The 17,142-nt window shown below is 35.3% G+C and overlaps 2 protein-coding genes across 13 annotated transcripts in view; both read right to left on the reverse strand.

The window, feature by feature from the left end:
- irf3 (interferon regulatory factor 3) overlaps nucleotides 1-8,080 on the reverse strand; it is a 21,254-nt gene extending 13,174 nt beyond the window's left edge. For 10 of the 11 annotated variants that reach the window (XR_015503540.1, XR_015503539.1, XR_015503538.1 and 7 more), the window contains exons 1-3: nucleotides 7,883-8,080; nucleotides 3,301-3,510; nucleotides 1,470-1,647 (exon numbers count right to left, since the gene is read on the reverse strand). Coding sequence is in view for 4 of the 11 variants with exons in the window: in XM_087275220.1 (XP_087131346.1) it covers nucleotides 1,470-1,647; nucleotides 3,301-3,465 (343 nt within the window). In the remaining 7 variants the exon portion in view is untranslated. Of the gene's footprint in view, nucleotides 1-1,469; nucleotides 1,648-3,300; nucleotides 3,511-7,882 lie in introns of those variants that run through there. The other variant, NM_001143904.1, reaches the window with a different exon arrangement.
- Nucleotides 8,081-11,203: 3,123 nt separating this feature from the next.
- The window catches only part of prr12a (proline rich 12a), a 30,842-nt gene continuing 24,903 nt past the window's right edge, over nucleotides 11,204-17,142 (reverse strand). For both annotated transcript variants that reach the window (XM_087275629.1, XM_087275628.1), the window contains exons 13-15: nucleotides 16,434-16,565; nucleotides 14,365-14,460; nucleotides 11,204-12,462 (exon numbers count right to left, since the gene is read on the reverse strand). In XM_087275629.1, the coding sequence (XP_087131755.1) occupies nucleotides 12,328-12,462; nucleotides 14,365-14,460; nucleotides 16,434-16,565 (363 nt within the window). In that variant the 3' untranslated portion in view covers nucleotides 11,204-12,327. The remainder of the gene's footprint in view (nucleotides 12,463-14,364; nucleotides 14,461-16,433; nucleotides 16,566-17,142) is intronic.

Genomic DNA, 17,142 nt, shown 5'->3' on the forward strand with positions numbered 1-17,142 from the left:
GAACAGAATAGAATTGAATAAATCAAATAGAACAGAATATAATGGAAAAAAACAGAACAGAATCGAATTGAATAGAACAGAACATAATTGAATAGAATAGAACAGACTCGAATAGAATATAACAGAATTAAATAGAATAGATTAGAACAGAAAAGAAAAGAAAAGAACAGAATATAATTGAATAGAACAGAATAGTCTAGAATAGAATAGAACAGAATAGAATACAATAAAACAGAATAGAATAGAACAGAACAGAATAGAATTAAATAAAATAGAAAAGAATAGAATAGAACAGAATCAAATAGAACAGAAAAGATTAGAAATAAATGAAATAGAATAGAATTGAATAAAACAAAACAGAATTGAATAGAACAGAATCGAACAAATTCGAATAGAACAGAATAGAATTAAATAGAACAGAATATAATTGAATAAATCGAATAGAACAGAACATAATCGAATAGAATAGAATAGAATAGAATAGAATAGAATTGAATGGAACAGAATAGAAATAAATTGCACAAAATTGAATAGAACAGAATAGAATTAAATAAATCGAATAGAACAGAATAGAATTGAATATAACAAAACAGAATCGAATAGAACAGAATAGAACAAATTTGGATAGAACAGAATAGAATAGAACAGAATAGAAATAAATAGAACAGAATATAATTGAATAAATCGAATAGAATTGATTAGAACAGAATCGAATATAACCGAACAGAATAGTAATACATTTAATAAAATTGAATAGAACAAAATAGAATAGAATAAATCGAATAGAACAGAACAGAATTGAATAAAACAAAACAGAATCGAATAGAACAATAGAACAGAATCAAATAGAATAGAATTAAATAGAACAGAATATAATTGAATAAATCGAATAAAACAGGACAGAATCAAATAGAACAGAATAGAATTGAATAGAACAGAATAGAACAGAATCGAATAGAACTAAATAGTCTAGAATAGAACCAAATAGAACAGAACAGAATACAACAGAACAGAATAAAAAAGAACAGAACAGAACAGAATATTTGTCATTGTACAAGTATGAAATTGAAGTGCAAGCCTTAGGTGAACAAATATATTGTACAAAGATTTCAATGTCATAAATACAAAACAAGACATAAAATGAATATAAGTGAAATAAAAGCATGTCTCCTGCATGTGTGAAGATCCTATTCTGAATGAATAGGTGTAACAGTTAGATTATATATTATCGTACATTGTTAATTGGAGTTCCCACCTAAAGAATTGTTCAGTACTGTAATGCACAGTCAGTGTTAGCTGGCAGCATTTGAGTTGTTATGTGCATTTATTACTCTTGGGTATAAACTGCTTTTAGTCTAATTGTTAGTGCTTCGGCAGATCTGAAACAGACGAGGACCTGGGTGAGATCGTCCCAAATGTTTTGGGCTTTCTTAAGTCTCGACATCAAGCACAAATGTAATGTCTCTCACCTGCAGAATGAGGATCGGAGGGAAACTGATAGACTTTATGTGGATCGGCGCCATCATTCTTTTTGTCAGATATCATTTTGAAGCCTTTAGCGCGAAGAGCACTGCGAAAGTTTCTCTTCCACACAGACGGATCTCCATTCAATCTGCCATCACCAGCAGCGCTAGTCTGAGCCCACGCCTGACGAGAGATACAAAATTGCTTAATATTTTTTTTACTTAAACCTTTATTTTATTAGGAAAGCCTCTTGAGATTTGTAATTTCTTTTTTAAAGAGTGTCACCAAATGATAAACATTGGAGACTACACATGAAAAAAAAACAATAGAAAAATACAATTAAAGAAATACATCATTTAATTATAGCACCAAAACACATCCAGGCTACAAGTGAAATACTCAGTAAGATTGTAAATTATTTAAAGACATACTGAAAGCGTATAATAGTTTAGGAGTTTGAACAAGCAGCAAATACATGTATTTTTTTAGTTTACTGTGCCATACTATTAATAAAACAAGAAACATACTAAATTCTCTTCATTATATGTAGAAATCCATCAGCTATAAAAGGAAAATAGAGCGGTAAACTGTGCATTAAATACAGATGCATGCATTTTACACAAGCGTTTGTAGCTCCGCCCCATTTCGAAAAGAGCACAATCTCATTTGAATTTAAAGCGACAGTCACCAAAATTACACAATTAGGATCAAAGGCTAAAAGGGGCAAAGAGTTATAAAAGATTATTTGTGGGGTATTTTGAGCTGAAACTAAACATACACACTCTAGAGACAGAGACTTATTTTACAATTAAAAATGTACATAATAGGTTCCCTTTAAGTATCACGTTCAAAAACGTATAGTGTTTATTTAAACTATATTGTCATGACTGTCAGTGACCACCTGAGGGCGCTGTAGTTCAATGGACACTGAGTGGAACTACAGCGACCAAAAAGACTACATTTCCATACATTCTTTCGCACACACACCCGGTCTGTCATCTACACTGATTTACAACCACAGCTGTCTCCAATCTCCGTTGATTACCTGGACTATATATTCAGTCATTTATCCTCTGTTTGTCAGTTGGTCGTTGTCTCCCTTGTGGTATGTGTTTGAATCCAGTCTTGTCATCCTGTATCCAGTTTTTTATCTTATCCTAGTTGTCAAAGTCTAGTTTTAGTTTAGTCTGTTTGAGTTCCTGGTTTGTTTTGATATTTTGTACTTTGTATTTTTGTATTTTTTTGTCACTGTTACTGCACTATACTATATTAAATCTGCACTTGGATTCTACACTGAAAAAAAGCATTCAAAGATGATCGCTTGGATTTACTAAATTTTTTTTACGTTAAGTTGTTGTAAACAATTTATTTGCGCTGAATTTAAACAAACAAATTAAGTTGAACATTATTAAACTTAATTTGTTTGTTTAAATTCAACACAAATAAATTGTTTGCAACAGTTTTGCATGCAACACTTTTTTTCAGTGCACTAAAAAAAGTGTTGCATGCAAAACTGTTGCAAACAATTTGTTTCTGACACTATATTATACTATATACAGTATAATTTATATTTATTTATATATATTTATACTTTGTATTTATTTATACTATATATAAATATATTTATACTATATATATTATACTGCTGTTTAGTTACACTGAATATTTTTGCATTCACTATTTACTGCTTTTTTTTAAATATATTTATTATCTGTGTTTTGTCTCAGTCATTTTGTTGCTCTGTCACAAAAACAAATTCCTCGTATGTGCGAACATACCTGGCAATAAAGCTCTTTCTGATTCTGTTTAATATAGAAAAGTTAAGCATATTTTTACCTTGAATATGAGCACATCGTCGCTGTTGGAGTCCTGTCTCAAAGCGTGTTTCCAGGGAATGCTGAACTGGGTACAGTCTTCATTTTTCCAGCATACTCCAGGATAACGTCCACTCTGGATTTGTTCATACAACCAGGGCACGAACAGCGGTTTTGCTTGAGTCATGATGCAGTCAGACTATACAGCACAACATTCATCAATAGACAGGACCTGTACAAACAGCAAATCATGCTGAAACATCCACATGTTCAAACACTTTAAAAACCCTCCCACTTAAAAAAACACATGCTACAGCATACTTTACCATTTGATACAGTTTAATGTAGTAAAATGTAGTATACTGTACACCAGGGGTTCTCAACTGGTTGGCCATGGGACCCACATTTTTACATGGTCATCTAGCCGCGACCCAAAATACTTAAGAACTAAAATATATTTTAAGTAATTGTAATTCATTTGTATTTATCTGTTAACATACCCAGTGACCGATAAATCATAAGAAAATCACCAAGACTTACAAATAAACAATATTTTACTGCTGTCATTTTACAAAATGTATCAAATTATATAAATATTACAGAGTAAAACTGTCAAATACTGTAAACAGTGGTTAGGTTGAGGAAAGGTTCAGTTACCATGAACTAAATTGAACTGTTAATAAAACATTAACACTGATCCGGTTGAACAGAACAAACCAGCAAATTAAAGTAAAACAATTAAAATAATCATGACCATTTTTATTATAATCACCAGTTATTTGCTCTTCTGCTTTTGTGTGGGCTTTCTTGGCCTTGGCTACACGGTGAGCACAGTAAGATGAGCGGAGTGCCTGTTCTTGTTTTGAACATGAAGATGTTCGGCACTTTTGTGATGCCCTCAGCTCTTGGAGTCGTCTTTGAAAATAGTCCACAGGTTTGTCCTTGCAACTGGGATGTTTGGTTTCTAAATGTCGTTTTAATTTAGAAGCTTTCTTGTGAGAGCACCTCTCTACATAAGACACACTGAGGCTTTAAGCCTTTTTTGTCATCAATATATGTAAATCCACACTTTACATATTCAGGGTCGTACTTGCGCTGAAATTTCACAAATCAAACGGTACGGTTGTCGCAAAATAAAAGTCCGATATAAGCAAAATAAGTTAAAAATTTAAACTTTTGTTGTTTTTTGGATCACACATTCCGCGACCCACTGAAAATGTTCCCGCGACCCAGTTGAGAAACACTGCTGTACACAGTAGTAGCATATTACCAGTGTTGCGGAGGTTACTTTGAAAATGTAATAGATTACAGATTACAAATTACACTATTTCAAATGTGATAAGTAGTGTAGCTTTTCAATTCCTTTATAAAAGTAAAGTAACTGATTACATCTGATTACTTTTTGATTACTTTTAAGTTTCTAGTGGATTTTTCAACTAACACTGACCAGAGCGAGAGGTGGCAGTACCACACAAAAACACTTGTCAACCACCGTAAAACTGAAAGAAGAAGAAATCAGCGTTCTAGAATCAAAAGGCATCAGAATAGCAGCGCTTTAGCATAGGGCATCGTGCACATCAAAAACAGGCAAAGCAACAGATTAATATTATTCAACGTATTCAGATGTAACCCCATTTGTAATCTTTAACATTTTCATTAGTAACTGTAATTTAGTGACACATTTTTTCTCAGTAACTGTAATGAATTACTTTTACTTTTATTTTGTAATTAAATTACGTAACGTCTTTACATGTAACTAGTTACTCCTCAACACTGCATATTACTGTATTTGATACATCTTAAGCACATTGACTGTAGCACATTATAGTAAATACTGTGGTATAACTTACAAGTTACAACAGTAAACTAGTAGACTGTGGTTTTCATTCAATCATTAATTTTCCTTCGGCTTAGTCCCTTTATTTATCAGGGATTGCCACAGCGAAATGAACCGCCAACTCATCCAGAACATGTTTTACACAGCGGATACCCTTTCAGCTGCAAACCAGTACTGGGAAACACCCATACACTCACACATTCACACACTCATACACTAGTTTACCCACTTCACCTATGGCGCATGTGTTTCGACTGTGGAGGAAACCTGAGCACCCGAAGGAAACCCACACCAAGACGCGGAGAACATGCAAACTCCACACAGAAATGCCAACTAGACTGTGGTATATTGTATCATATTATTGTATATACATATTAATATAGTATTTATATTTTGTTAATATATAAATGCCATACTATATAAATATCTGTAGTGAACTGATCAACACATTTTTAGAAGAGTTGCTTGCTAATGGGGAAGAGTGTGTTCTTCTGTGTCTTATAATGTACTAAAATTATTTACTGTGGTTTAATACAATTCAATACACCAAAACATGGCAATCAAGGTTATTAAGTCTAAAATGCTCGACACAGTGGCGCAGTAGGTAGTGCTGTTGCCTCACAGTAAGAAAGTTGCTGGTTCGAGCTTTGGCTGGGTCAGTTGCCGTTTCTGTGAGGAGTTTGCATGTTCTCCCTGCGTTTTTGTGGGTTTTCTCCGGGTGCTCCGGTTTCCACCACAAGTCCAAAACATGCGGTACAGGTGAATTGGGTAGGCTAAAATGTCTGTAGTGTATGAGTGTGAATGAGTGTGTATGGATGTTTTCCATAGATGCACTCTAAAAAAAAAGGTTCCTAGAGGTTCTAAATAGAACCTTGGGGTTCTATACTTGGCCAGTAGAACCTTTTACCCAAAAAATTTTTGTTCTTTGAGTGCAAAGAACCTTTTTGATTAAAATGGTTCTATAGTTTTTGATTTATGACATAATTATCTAGTAAATATTATAAATAATTATAAGCTATATCACAGATATACAAAGCTTTTTGAGTCAAAACCTAATAAAATGAATGCTGTGGTCAAAAACTTTATCAGTGTACAGTATGATGGGATTTTTTTTCATTCAGGTTTGCACATTAGCATATAACTTATATTATATATACTTAATATTTAACATTTTTAACAAATTCTTTTGTGAAATAAATAAAATAACCAGTTTATTTATTTAGACTGTGCAGTACCATGTTTTTATGATTTAATAATTTATTTAAAACTAATAATCATCGTCGTGGACAGGTGGTGAAGAGCCTCGAGAGTGACGGTTAATTTTTCGAAAGGAGAAGTCCACCACAGATTCATCATTCACACTATATATATATATATAATTAAAGGTTTAATATTTCACAATACATTTAGCCTGCATTTTTGTGTCCTTTATAAATAACACCTGATCTTTCATCTATGGATTATTAAAATATGTTTGGTTTTAAAAAGTTTTAATAATATCCAGGAATGGACTGGCCATAGGGAGAACTGGGACCTTTCCAGGGTGGCCTAATAGTCAATCTAGCCTGCCACCGTGACTCTGGCCTGCCGCGCATACACAGACTCGGTGCAGGCACGAGCGCTGCACTGCTACCTAAATAAAGAACCCTTAAATGGTTCTAAATAGAACCATCTAACTTGAATTCGAAGAACCATTTGGGGTTCTATTTAATGAACCCTAAAAATTGTTCTATTTAGAACCTTTTTGGGGTTCCATATATGAAGCGCTTGATAGAACCATTTTTGGTTCTATATAGAACCGTTTCTTTTAAGAGTGTGGGTTGTGGCTGGAAGGGCATCCGCTGCGTAAAACATATGCTGGATAAGTTGGCGGTTCATTCCGCTGTGGTGACCCCCAGAATAAAAAAGGGATTAAGCCGAAAAGAAAATGAATTAATGAAAGTCTAAAATGCCCCTAAATATCCATATATATTCCTATTGTTGGCACACAAAAATGTAAAGATTATCACACACATACTGTATATTGTGGTGTAGTGTTTTTAGAAAAGTTACTTTAGTGATTAATGTAGTAATGTGTTTACAACAGCATTTACTAAAATTACCACAAACTACTACATCATTGCAATTTATAATTTACTATATTAAGGTTCAAACACACTTTCACATGTTCTATCTATGTTCTACTTTCACACAAACACATGTTCTATAGTAAATTTACTCTAAAATACCATAGTATTTTTTAATATACGCCAGCATTAAACACATTTCTTTTAATGTCAGTGATTTAATTCATGAACTTAATATTATTAACATTTTCTAACACATCCTAAATGACACTTTAGTATTAAAAATGTACATGTCTAGATAGACAGAAGGCATTACCAATAGCATGAAGTCACGATTCATATAATGATGCAATCACATACACTCACTGTGATGCAACATTACAACTACAAACCAAGTTGAAATATCCACGTATGCATATACAAACTCTCACAACTGCCACACATATCCTAAAATGCAGTAAAATATAAATCCGGAATTACTATTTATTATTATTTCATCGTCTAGTTGGCTTGACAGTAACGTTAACGTTAGCCTATAAACATTTTATGACAAATCGCAGAGGCCATTTTAACTTCAAAAAGTGCATGCATATATTATTGAATAATATGTATGTAATAAATAAAACAATGTCATTGTTCATATAATAACCCATTAATACGCTACAATAACAAAAGTCCCGTGGCTGTCAATGGTAACTTACCTTGCAAACAGAAGCGACAGTTGTTTGTGGCCTCGTGTGTTTTCAGCGAGCTCTTCCTCAGATGTAAGAGATGTAAGTAGACAGAACTGCTTGTCAATGTTGTTTTAATACTGAGCTTTATTCAGCAGACTGTGCTTTACGATCAGGTTTTAAACATTACTCGGGAAACCCATATCAGTTTCGATTTCCCCTTTTCGCGTCATTACACACGTCACCGTAAGTTATTTTACCCTGCATGACCACAAGATGGCGGAGACGACCATTAAAAAAGAACGTAAACAACAGACGATTAAAATGTGTTTTCGTGTGTGTCAGGCCTGTCGTTGTTTATTTAGCACTTTAAAATAAGATTTATTTGTTTATTGGCTACATTAAAAAATAACAATGAACAATACAGTTCACCCAAAAATGAAAACTGTCATTAGTTAGCCTACTTCCCTTTACTTGTATTTCTTCACAAGTCTTTCTTCTGTTGAACACAAAAGAAGGTATTTTGAAGAATGCTGAAAACCGGTAACCATTGACTTTCCTCAAGTTAATGGTTAGCGGTTTTCAAAACTCAAAAACATGTTTGGAACCACTTGAGGAAGAGTACAAAGAGAGTAAATGTTGATTATTGGGTGAACCAAATTCTTTAATGTTCATTTTCTTTTCGGCTTAGTCCCTTTATTAATCAGGGGTTTCCACAGCAGAATGAACTGCCAACTCATCCAGTTTTTACGGAGCAGCTGCCCTTCCAGCCACAACCCACTGTGAAACTCCTATACATACTCTCACACACACTCACAGAGATGCACACTCATACACTACGGCCAGTTGTAGCTTATTCAATTCACCTGTACCACATCTTTGGACTGGGGAAACTGGAGCACCCGGAGGAAACCCACACCAACACAGGGAGAACATCCACACAGAAAAGCCAACTGACTCAGCAGCGACTCGACCAGCGACCTTCTTGCTGTGAGGTGATCGTGCTACACACTGCACCACCCTGACACCTATACATACCTAATATACAATATTCAAATCTAAAGTTATTAATATTAAGTGAACTAGCAATAAAAATGAAGAGTTCTGTTTTATTTACTATGGTTTGCTCATATTACGTTTAATAATGTTTTACAAATGAAACTGAATTATGTTTACAGATTATTTTGCATTATTTAAATTTAATTATTTCATTAATTTTCCTTCTGCTTAGTCCCTTTATTCATCAGGGGTCGCCACGGCGGAATGAACCGCCTTAAATATATTTAGTTAATTTAATTTGAATGGATTAATTCAATGACTTTAACACATGTTTCAGCTGTACTCCTATCAGAGATGTTTATTTCAGAGGACCCAATATCCCACATTTATTTGTTTATTCATATACATGAAGTGCTTAATATTGCACAAAACATTTTCGTTTACTTTTTACAGCGTCTACTTCTACTTTTCACATTATAAAATAACCAGCAAACATTAGCAAAAATGTTAAATCAGTCAAAACATCTGTTAACAAAGCTTTAGCTTTTAACCTAAAAACAATCCTTGCAGTTTAAAATGAAGAAAGCTTGTATTTACAGTTTTTAGGGGGTCAATATAAACAACACGAAAACCAAAGACATTTTAAAAATGTTTTTAAATTAACAATGATATCATTTAATCAAAGCTATATTAATTAACACAAATTTAAAACATTTCACATTAGATGTATTTATACTGTATTTAATCTAGAGAAGGTGACACAGAACAATCTATTAATCCTGCCGTGTATTTATTAGTACTTTATTAACATAATGTGGACAAACAAACTCTAATTTGTTGTTTTTAATAATCAATATTGTGACTACAAATGTAAAACCTACAGTAATCCTCACCTTTCTCCATAAGCAACAAAACAACAACAATGATAATCATTTTTGTTTTAATTAAATCATTATATTTATAAATATAATTTCCTGCAAATCTATGAATGTTTTCTCATTTGAAAAACCACTTCAGTGGCACTCTACTGTACTTTTTACACATTTTTCTTCTAGCTAATGTGATTAGATTGTAGTACTTCCTGGTTATGCTTTCTGAAAAATATCCTAAACCACTTCTGACTGTTCATGTTCAGAAAAACCAAGACATTTTATTACACCTTTGAAAAGTTCCTGTTGGAAATACCACAATAACGCAGCTAAATTCCTGGCCTGAACAGAAGATAAACAAAATGAACATAAGCAAAACCAAAAGGGAAAGCTGTAATGAAATCAAGCTTCGAAAAATCAAGAAAAAGTACAAACGTTTAGAGAAATGTCAACTGGATCTGACATACAGTTGAAGTCAGAATTATTAGCCCCCCCTGATTTATTAACCCCCCTGTTTAACGAAAAGCAGATTTCTAAACATAATAGTTTTAATAACTGTTTTATTTTATCTTTGCCATGATGACAGTAAATAATATTTGGCTAGATATTTGTCAAGACACTTCTATACAGCTTTAAGTGACATTTAAAGGCTAGGTTAATTAGGTTAACTAGGCAGGATAGGGCAATTAGGCATTGTATAGCGATGGTTTGTTCTGTAGACTATAGAAAAATATATATTATATAGCTTAAAGGGGCTAATCATTTTGACCTTAAAATGCTTTCTAAAAAATTTAAAACTGCTTTTATTCTAGCTGAAATAAAACAAATAAGACTTTCTCCAGAAGAAAAAATATTATCAGAAATACTGTGAAAATTTCATGAATCTGTTAATCATCATTTGGGAAATCTTTAAAAAAAAATTTAAAATTCTCGGCATCATCTCCTATCTAGCAAAAAATGCATTTTGCTCAACTGGAACCAACAAAGACCTCCAACATTTGAACTGTTCATAAAACATAAATGAAACAATGCTCTTGGAACAATATACATACTACTTAAAAAACAAAGGGGATGCCTTTCAAAAAATATGGATGCCTCTAATGATCCTCTCTATGAACACATCTGATGTATGTTCACAATATGTGTGACCTTAACCACGGCATAACTATGTGTATTATGTTTTTTGAATTTTGTTTGTATGTTTATTTATTTATTTATTATTATTATTTTATTTATTTAATTATTGATTTTTTTTTCTCTTTGCCTTTTGCTGCTATACTTGTCTACTGATACATTTGTCTTTGCCCTTTTTTGTTTACGTTTGTATGTTCATTAAAACCAATAAACAAAAAAATTTAAAAAATAAATAAAATTTAAAGGGGGGCTAATAATTCTGATTGCAACTGTAAGTGTGTGTAATCGATAATTGAGCTAAATCAATAATAGGCCTTTGGAGAAAAGCAGTGCTTTATCTGAGACAAAGTAGTTGTTGACGGTTTTATTTGTTTGTCAAATACAGGGATAGTCCATGTACAGAAGAACCGGGAGATTTTTGTTGTCAAGAGCTGTACAATATTTACACAAAGGCTTTACTTTTGAAAGAAGCACAGTATTAGATTGTTCCAAAATAATACTCAGAATACAGACAAAAGACAAACAAATAAAAACAAATTTCCATTTTAAATAGTACTAATACATAATCCCTCCCTAATGGGAACCAGACGCTTTGCTCTCACTTTCACTTCCACGCAATGTTTTTTTTCTCCTGCTGTAGAATGCACTGCAATAATAACAATACCGCTTGCGTAGCTTGAAATAGTTTGTTCTACTCTGCCTTGCCTTTCTCTTTTCCGTAACAGATAAAAGCAGATAATACATTTCCCATTGTGTCTCCAACCACCTCACCTTTCAAGAGCAAAAAGGAAGACAGCTCAGAATGTGGCATCCATTTATAGCATTATTAGAACCGTTACGAAGCATTACTGGGTTTGTACTGTATGTGCGAATTCCTGTTAAAAACGTCTTTATAAATAATAAAAATGTATTACTTTAGCTCACACTTGTTTCACGCGTGTAGACTAAAGCGTTGAATGTCATCACACATGTCTTTGCACGCATCTTCCCACGTCAGCATTTCCGGTCCGCACTCGTTTATAAAACAGAACCTTCACTCGCTCTCGCTCTCGATTCAGAAAAAAAGCCAGAATAAAACTGCTTAAAAAATTACTGGTGTAAAATTCAGTAACAGACTTCTCCTCTGCTAGCGTCGACTCCTCCTGTCAGTAATTTCCCACAATGAATCCGTCAGTCCGCTCAGAAGTATAAAGACTCCACACAGTATAATCCTCCATGGCTCTGTGTACCGTTTCCTTCGGGCCCGTCTTAGGCCATCTCGGTTCGGTCACGTCCGTGTGCAGGGATGAACGGCCTCGGAGGGAGTTAATAATCTCATCATCGCCGGTCCTGTATGAGAGCCGTTTGAAAGAAAACGTTTCTGTAAATCCCAGGAGGAGGACAGGGGAGCTAGGCGACAATAAATCCAAGCGCTTTGCAGATTGAGGCCGTCTCCAATCCTCAACACTCCCGTCTCTGGTTTTTGGGTCTGTCCTACACTTTGGTGCTGAGGGCCATCAGCTCCAGGAAGGAGTTGAAGAGCGTCTCCAGCCAGTTCTGATTGGCCATGCACTGCTGAACCACTTCCTCCTGTCCTGGATCTTCTGATGCCTGCTCTATAGTGTTCGTCTGAAAGAAAGCAGAGGTCTTCATTAGCTATGTTTTCATCCAAAGATGCTAATTAAACTTACGCCAGGGTTTCTGCAGGTTTCACAAAGTCAAATTTAAGGCTTTTTAAGACCATTATAAATGAAATGTCAAACCTATACAGGACACTTTTATATTGTATCATTCACTCACCGGCCACTTTATTAGGTACATCTAAAATTTCAGCCAATTAGGTGCATCTAGGTGCATTTAGGCATGTAGACATGGTCAAGACGATCTGCAGCAGTTTAAACAGAGCATCAGAATGGAGTAGAAAGGGGATTTAAGTGACTTTGTACGTGGTTGTTAGTGCCAGACTGACTGGTCTGAGTATTTCAGAAACTGCTGATTTACTGAGATTTTCACGCACAGCCATCTCTAGGGTCTACAGAGAATGGTCTGATGAAGAGAAAATATCCAGTGAGCGGCAGTTCTGTGGGCGCAAATGCCTTGTTGATGCCAGAGGTCAGAGGAGAATGGCCAGACTGGTTTCAGCTGATGGAAAGGCAACAGTAACTCAAATAAGCACTCGTTAAACCGAGGTCTGCAGAAGAGCATCTCTGAACACACAACACGTCCAACCTTGAGGCGGATGGGCTACAGCAGCAGAAGACCACACCGGGTGCCACTCCTGTCAGCTAAGAACAGGAAACTGAGGCTACAATTCACACCGGCTCACCAAAACTGAACAATAGAAGATTGAAAAATGTTGCCTGGTCTGATGAGTCTTGATTTCGGCTGCGACATCAAATGGTCGGGTCAGAATTTGGCATCAACAACATAAAAGCATGGATCCATCCTGCCTCATATCAATGGTTCAGGCTGGTGGTGGTGGTGTAATGGTGTGGGGGATATTTTCTTGCCACACTTTTTGGCCGTTAGTACCAATTGAGCATTGTGTCAACGCCACAGCCAACCGTATTGTTGCTGACCATGTCCATGTTGACCATGTTGAGTATTGTTGCAGACCATGTCCATCCCTTTATGACCACAGTGTGCCCATCTTCTGATGGCTGCTTCCAGTAGGATAACACCATGTCATAAAGCGCGAATCATCTCAGAGTGGTTTCTAGAACATGACAATGAGTTCACTGTACTCAAATGGCCTCCACAGTCACCAGATCTCCATCCAATAGAGCACAATTGGGATGTGGTGGAACGGGAGATTCGCATCATGGATGTGCAGCAACTGCGTGACGCTATCATGTCAATATGGAGCAATATCTCTGAGAAATATTTCCAGTACCTTGTTGAATCTAAACCATGAACAATTAAGGCAGCTCTGAAGGCAAAATTGGGTCTTTCCTGGTACTAGTGGGTTTATTAGGTACACTTACTAGTGTACCTAATAAAGTGGCCGGTTAATGTATTATAATTAGTTATTTCTTAGCCACATTTTCAACAAATTCTCAAAACAAGCAAACCCTAGTTGTAACATAAACATTTTTCAACACAACTCATCTTTAAGAAAATCTATAATAAACAATGTCACACAACAGTCTGTCCAGGTCAGTGCGCTCACCATATATGGACTATAAATACACATAGAACCTTTTAACAAACATTATTGTAAGGACGATAATAAAACCACATTGGTAAATAGAGTTATAAATAGAGTTTTGTTAAAAGTTCTATTGAAATGGATTGCTGGTTGTCGGATTGGGCAGCTTTACATAGATATAGGACAATTAGGACCTGTTTACAATTATTTAAGACCTACAATACAAAATCTTAAGTGAATTTAAGATTTTTTAAAGCCTTTAGTTTTTCTGAAATGTAAAACATTTTTAGAGAAAACAGATTCTTTAAATGTGTGTGCATCATAATGTGCCCATTAAGCGTGCAGGGATCATGCAGGATCTACCACTGTAGTTCAGTTCTTACCTCTTTCTTACAGTGTAAGAAGGTGTGGTATTTATAGTGATGCAGTGAATGGTAGAGACTGTAGATTCGACACATTTCTGTTGACAGCTTGAGGTCCTGGAAAAGACAGACGTGGAGACGTGTTAGCATTTAAAATAGTCTCTGTGTTGTTACTTTTAAATACTAGGGCTGTCAATGTAATTAATATCACGTTCAATGAATTTTCAACATTGTTACATCCGTTTGCAGTCTCACATGATCCTTCAAAAATCACTTTAGGCTGGTTTATACTTCTGCATTGTGATCGCGCTGACCCAGTGAATTTATACTTCTGTGTGCTGTTTGTGTTGCTCTGCAATAGCACTTCCGAAATGCTAGCTGGCAGTAGGGCTGGGCGATTTAGCAAAAAAAAAAATCTAGGTTTTTTATAAAGTTTGACCAATTCACAATTTCGATTTTTTTTTGATTGTGTAACTAGTCTTCTCAAAACATTAAAACCACATGACTGAAAGTAACTTGAAAAACCATCTGGTTATGGAACATTGTATTTTAAAAGGGCATGTCAAAAAAAATCGGTCAAGGTGTAAATAAATGTAAAACAAATTAAAGTTAAATTAAGTTAAATAGCGTTGCTGAAGATTTGAATAAGAAATATTTGTGTAAATAATGCAGTTGCAGGAATACAGAGGTATTTTTTTTGCAAGTTTTGCTGAGCCTAGGAAAGATTGGCTGTCAGCTCGGCTTTGACTTTGTCTTCTGATTGAATGACAGGTTGTAAAGCTGCTGCCTTTTTCTTAAAAAGATACAGTGGAAGTAAAGGACTGAACATGGAAACTGTAAAGCCTAATTTAACCCAATGTGTGAAGTTGTAGACGTATAGCAGGAGTAAATACAAGTACCAGATGTGTGTCTAATATAAAATAATATATTTAATCTATTTTTCTTTTTTCCCCCTTTTAAATACCGATCATTTGATGCGCTTTGCTCCACTCTGTATTATGCTGCCTGATCAGTCTGGTTTTCAACTAGGTCCGCTAAATGACGTCATGGGGCCGGGTACTTTCATTTTCACTGCTACAGTCCTTCACTTCTACTCATGTTCAAACCAAAAGATTGGCGCAGTTTTTCACATGGCAGGCTTTTACGTCCTTCATACATGTTGAGATCGAGTTTATCGACTTGAGTGAATGTCTTGATAATCCACACAGAAGTGCAACAAGTAAAATCCTACATGACTTCACGCTTTAACAGGCAGTCAAGCAGGTCGCACACCAGAAGCGCCGCGACACGGCGCGGACATGACAGTTTAAACCATCACACACCAAACGCGCACATTCACATGATATTTAACATGAAACTAAACAGATGGCGCTCTGTGGGCCAGCTGAAAAGAGAACTGCTTCGTGAATCGTGGCTGGGTGTGTGTATAGAAACCTGTTTAGAATTCTAAAATCCATGGCGTGGTGCTGTGTGGCACGTCGCCGAGAGGCGCTTCTGGTGTGCTTCCTGCTTCATACAGAGAGTGAACCAAAGAGCATTGGTGCAATTATAATGTATAAAAATTTTTTTTTTTTTAAATCGCGATTTCTCGATTTGATTAAAAATTAAATAGTCTTAAAACGTAAATTCGAATTAATCGAAAAAATCTGAAAAATCACCCAGCCCTAGCTGGCAGTATGTTTTTTTATGTTCCTCTCTGTCGAGTTTCTTCACAGGTGTTTTGTTTTTTCTGAAAGTATCTAAAACTAGCTCATTCAGAGCGGGAACTAGCAGATGTGCAACAACTTGAATCATAAGGTGAACACAAAACAAGTTTCCTTCACAGGACTCGGCACTTGTGAAAACTCGCTCCATTGTGTTTGCAGCTTTCAGCACCACCCACACTAGGCAAAGCGACCAAGCCATCCAATCACAGAGCTTGCTCAAAGCGCCGTTACATTTTTTTGAGAGGTGCGTCAGCACCGGACCATAGGCGTGCGCTTGACGCAGAAGTATAAATCAGCCTTTATAATGCTGATATTCAAGAAATAAGCAGAAGCTTCAAATCATTTATTTGCAATACAGTGTTGGCTGGAAGGTTTTGTGTTGACCTGTGGTTTGGGAACACTCTTTTTAATGCGGTTCAGAGTTTTGCGGTTGTAGCATTCTCCTCCCAGCCTGACCCTCACCAACCCCGAGTCCAGAGGCTCCGCTGTTATCTGAGGGAACGTGTGAAGAGTCTCCTGTAGAGCAGAAGCAGGAGAAGACATTCAGGAAACAGAGCTTTCTACAGGGTTTATACAATGCCTTTCAAGTGACACACATGTGACATAGCAGAAAATAAACTGTAATAAGCCTAATAGCGTTTTCTCTGCTGTTGTGAGGTCTACCTGACTAAAATGGCTTAGAATTATTAGCCCTCCTAAATTATTCGCCCCCCTGTTTATTTGTTTTCCCAATTTCTTTTTAACGGAGAGCAGATTTGTTCAACACATTTCTAAACATAATAGTTTTAATAACTCATCTCTAATAACTGATTTATTTTATCTTAGCCATGATGACAGTAAATAATATTTGACTTGATATTTTCAAGATGCTAGTACTCAGCTTAAAGTGACATTTAAAGACTTGGCTAGGTTCGTTAGGTGAGTTATGGTAATTAGGCAAGTCATTGTATAACAGGGGTTTGTTCTGTTAACAATTAAAATACATATTGCTTTTAATATTGACCTTAAAATAGTTTTTTAAAAATTAAAAATTGCTTTTATTCTAGCCGAAATAAAACAAATAAGACTTTCTACCAGGAAAAAAACATATTAT

The sequence above is a fragment of the Danio rerio genome, chromosome 12, assembly GCF_052040795.2.
Source record: "Danio rerio strain M-AB ecotype USA chromosome 12, GRCz13ab, whole genome shotgun sequence".
Classification (NCBI taxonomy): Eukaryota; Metazoa; Chordata; class Actinopteri; order Cypriniformes; family Danionidae; genus Danio; species Danio rerio.